A 4,954-nucleotide genomic window follows, 5' to 3' on the forward strand; every position below is an offset into this window, starting at 1 on the left:
CACACACACACCTTCCACCCTGTGTGAATAACTGTACACCGCTGTTCTCACAGGCTACAGGACACTGACCTAAATGGGGTCACGAGGGGTTGTTTTTTATATGCAGCAGTAAATTCTGTCATTTGCACATCACTGCTGTAAGGATGGACGTCACACGGGATGTAAATCTGAAACAGGACATCTCAGAAGTTGAGTCTAATTTGATGAAATTGCTTGCTGAATGAGCTCTATATGATTTATGGGTCTAGAATAATGCAGTGTTCTATACTTAAAAGGGCGCTATCATACATTTTGGCATTATTATCCTGATGTCATAGTTTAGTTTGATAATTTTTAACTTTCTCTGCCGCTTATATTTTGTAAGGGATACAGGTCGGGCCGGAGAAACGTAATCGTGGACCTTTTGTTTTAAAATTTGTGATTCTTTCAGAAGGACATTCAGAGAGGAAGGTATGGACGGGAATTTAAGGGAAGGGATTTAACAATTCTGCTTCCGAATTTCGTTCCATTTACAATTTAGTCTGATTATGTCTAAACTTCTTTATTTTATATATCATGTGAACAGCTGAAGATATACAGCAGGGTCACCAAATCAGACAAGGCAGCATTAGAGGTTACCAAAATCTGGTACCCCCTCTATTTCAAACAGAATGGCTAAAAAGATCTCCAGATTCACTCTGGTTATGTCTAAACACCTTTATTTTATACCCTAGAAAGCATTTTGCTCTGATATGAACAGCTGCAGATGTACAGAAATTTCACCAAATCCGACAAGACAGAATAACTGCTTACCGAAACCCATTACCCTTCACTATTTCTCAAACAGTGGCTTTAATGCTCCTCAAATTTTCTCCGCTGATGTCTAAACTTCTCTCTACTGTATTTTAGAAAGCATTTTGGTCTGATGTGAGCAGCTGCAGATATACAGCAGGGTCACCAAATCCGACAATAGAGCATTAAACGTTACCAAAATCTGTTACCCCTCTCTATTTCACACACAATGACTTCATTTTTACCCAATTTCTCTCAGCTGATGTCTAAAGTGCTCTTTTCTGTATTTTAGAAAGCATTTTGGTCTGATAGGAACAACTACAGAGATGCAGAAGGGTGACCAAATCTGACAAGACAGCATTAGAGGTTACCGAAATCTGTTACCCTCTTCTATTTCACGTAAAGTGGCCTGTTACCAATTACAGGCTTTAATGTTACCAGTCTGGCGACGTTTTGCTGTGATGTGAACAGTTGCAGACATACAGCTGGTGATGTCTAAACATCTTCATTCTGTATTTTAGAAAGCATATAGCTCTGATGTAAAAAAAAAAAAAAAAAAAAAAGCTGGAGATATACAGTAGAGTCACCAAAGCTGACAAGGAATCATAACAGGTTACCGGATTTGGTGACCTTACTGTATGTGTGCAACTGCAGCACTTTTTATATTTATTCTCCATTATGGCATTTTCTCTACACTGTTCAATGTCAACATGCTCATGTTCAGAAGATGCTGAATGACATCCGTGTGACTCAGACTGGTTGCAAGTGCATCAAAACAGAAGTCAGATTCTAATAGCTAAAGAAAAATACACTGTAAAAAATGACCGTGAATTTAACTGTAAAAAACTGTAAAATGTAAATGCTACAGTAAAAACCTGTTAAATGGTTAACGGTAAATTCCCCTACTATATACGGTGAAAAACTTTATTGAACATTGCTTGTCATTTTATGGTAGTATACCATTTTTGGAAGTGAAAAAGACCGTTTTTACGGTAAAATTCTGGCAACCACAGCTGCCGGTTTTTTTACTGTAAATTTTACCAAATTTTTTTAGTGTACACTACAAACATACAGTGGTCTCCCCTGTCTCTATGACAAACAACTGGATGTATGGCAAAAAAAATGAAAAAATCTATCTGTCGTACATTTATTTCATCCTCAGAGGCAGGAAATTTCCTCTCTCTAAATTCCCATCTGGTATAATGAAAGCCGTCCCACCGCATTGGGCCTGTATCTTTCAGGATCAGGCGAATGAGTTTTCTCGCCACGGGCTTCCACAGACAATTGTTGAAGCGTCTGAATAATCCATTTCCCCTAATATCAGATAAACTGGGGACAATCAGTCACTCCCTCAGATTCAATCTCCATAATACAGCAAAAGGGGGGGCTGATTATTTGTGTTGCCTCTGATCATCGCCGACTCCAAAACCGGCGACCGACCTGGCATCCGTATTACAGATAGCAGCGATAACATAGACGGGATAAAAGTGCAAATAGTTGGAGACAATACGGCACGTCGGCTACTTCATCCAAAAAGCAATTACATCCACTTGTGCAGAGCAGCAGAACAGGTGGTTCAGAATACAGGGCTCTTGGGGTTGAAATATGAAACTGTTTGTGAAATTAAATTCATTTACATGCTGTATATGTTCAGTAATTATCACGTCTGTTAGTGGTGCTTGCTACAGTAAGTCAAGCATCACTGTTACTATTGTTTGTGTAACTCGTACCGCATTGTGTTTACAGACATGAACACCCTAACATTTTTACTGTACACTTTTGTTAAAAAGTTTGAGGTCCGTAAGATTTTTTATTTTTTTTTTATAAAATAAATTAGTGCTGTTATTCAGCAAGGAATAAATAAATTGATCAGAAGTTAAAGCCATTTATATTGTTACAAAAGATTTATTTTTTCAAATAAATGCTGTTCTTTTGAACTTTTTTATTTATCAAAGAATCCTTAACAAATGTATCTCAGTTTCAACTATATTAAGAAGCACAACTGTTTTCAACATTGATAATAATAAGAATGATTTCTGAAGGATCATGTGACACTGAACACTGAAGTAATGGCTGTTTAAAACAGTGTAATTTTACTGTCGAGATACTATTATAATTTTCTTTTCTTTTTTTTTATTAGTTTTTATTTTTAGATTTTCTTCATTTTAATTTTAGTTAATGGTTTAGTAATTTTTTTATGTCATTTTTAGTTTTAGTTTTTTTAAAGTTTATCTATATAGTTTTGATGATTTTTACTTCAGCTTTAGTTATTTGAGTAAATCAAGTTAAACTAGATTAAAATAACAAAACTAGCTGGATTTTTTTGTTTTTTAATTATACTTTAAAATATATTCAAATAGAAAACAGTTATTTTACATTGTAATAGAGTCAAAATCTGCTAAGGGGTAATTAAATGTAACTAATAATGTAAAAATATATAATCTTTTATTGGAAAATTAAATAACTGATAATTGCCTTTAAAGCAAGACGATTTAGCAGGAAATTGGTGTTTTTGATACACAAATCTGTTCTTATTCTGTCTTATAACAAACATATTTTATGTAAACCCATGAAAATGCAGATCCTGTTGTAAATAACAGTGAAAAATCTTTTTAAAACTGTTGTTCCATTATTACCCATTATTCCATTTTTTATTATAACAGATTTTGACTCAATAATAATTCACAATATTTACTGTTTTTACAGTAATTTTGATCAAATAAATGGAGCCTTGCTGAGCACAGACTACTTTCAAAAACGTTATGAAATCATACCGATCCCAAACTTTTGCTCTGTAGTGTATCTGCATCTGTTTGCATATTTTTTTTGAGAAACACTCAGATAAACTCAAATGTCTGTATAGGCTTTTGTGTATCTTATTTGACTTTGTTTCAGAATTTCTCTTTGATTAATCAAAAGTGTCTTTTTTTTCAGCCATGCATTTGCAAGAAGATGCCAAGAAAGAAGTCGTTAGATGTGACACCTACCAGATCCACTAGAGCGGATTCAGGCCTGATAAAGAATCCGACCAAACGCAGAAGCTTTGGAGAAGACTTCTTTACAGAGGTACTTAGCAAATCACTCGAGAGCGCCGCAGACAAGCTATAGAGCTTTCTCTTGATAAAACTTTCTCACAAGCACTGAAAATGTAAGGGTAAAGAGGCCGATCCCGCTGAGTGTTTGGACTGGGTATTTTCCTTTTGATGTGAAGAACTGGGACAGCAAAGCAGAACCGGCCCAGATGTAGTGTCTGTGCATGCTGGAGAAAATGCAAGTTGGCATAATTGTGTTTGAGTACAGGCGAGAGCGGCTCAAGAGATTTCTTTATTTGAGTTGAGCTGAAAGATATCAAAAACAGATATCAAACCCCTTTTGCTCAAGTCGGGAGACAAAGACAGTCAGCAAAATTATCATTGGCACTTTAAACATGTTTCATGTAGCATTCTACATGCAAACATGTAGAAGACCCATGTGGTTTCTAACTAACGTTAAAGTTGGCGTTGCTTTGTTTTTAGCCCCAAGACTTTGATGGAAGTATTTTCTGATTTAATTTTTGGTTTACGCTCTACACATCTCTATGCAAGTTCTGTACATGAATGGAAATGCTCCTAATTTTGCATTCTTGAATTCATGCATTTTGAAATGTGTTAATGCACAAATCACATGCATATTATATACATCAGCAATAATAATAATAGTAGAATGCCTTTCTGCAATTCTAAGTGTATGTATATATTATATTATTATATATTGTGACAGAAAAACCGAGTCATCTATGGACCCAGAAACACTCACCTCAAAGGACCTGATGGCAGTTATTGCCCAGCACGAGTCATCTTTCCAGCGCCATGAAGCTGTTCTCAGCCATCAGGAGGAGCTAATAACCAAACACTCTCAACTCCTGGCTGATGTGATGGGTTCCATCCACCAGCTCTTTGAACGGCTCCCGGGCGCTTCACCTCCCACTGCTTCACCCCCAAGTGGCAACAGGCCTACTTTAGTGGCAGAGCCTCGATTACCACCTCCCAAGCCCTTTGCTGGGGTGATGATTCCTCACCCAAATCATCCAGTCAGTGGTCGGGAGGCTTCCAAGCACCTGCTTGCTCTAAATCAAGGCTCTCGCAGCACTGCAGATTTCGCCATCGAGTTTCGGACCATCGCAGCAGGAAGCGGATGGAACGCT

The 4,954-nt window shown here is 36.8% G+C and overlaps 1 protein-coding gene across 1 annotated transcript in view; it reads left to right on the forward strand.

Annotated features, from left to right (window-relative positions):
* The first annotated feature begins 4,546 nt into the window (after positions 1–4,546).
* LOC107681197 (uncharacterized) overlaps positions 4,547–4,954 on the forward strand; it is a 2,166-nt gene continuing 1,758 nt past the window's right edge. The window contains exon 1 of the mRNA XM_016477413.1: positions 4,547–4,940. Coding sequence (XP_016332899.1) covers positions 4,547–4,940 — 394 coding nt within the window. The remainder of the gene's footprint in view (positions 4,941–4,954) is intronic.

Source organism: Sinocyclocheilus anshuiensis, unplaced genomic scaffold, assembly GCF_001515605.1.
Source record: "Sinocyclocheilus anshuiensis isolate Anshui unplaced genomic scaffold, SAMN03320099.WGS_v1.1 scaffold1708, whole genome shotgun sequence".
NCBI classification, from domain to species: domain Eukaryota; kingdom Metazoa; phylum Chordata; class Actinopteri; order Cypriniformes; family Cyprinidae; genus Sinocyclocheilus; species Sinocyclocheilus anshuiensis.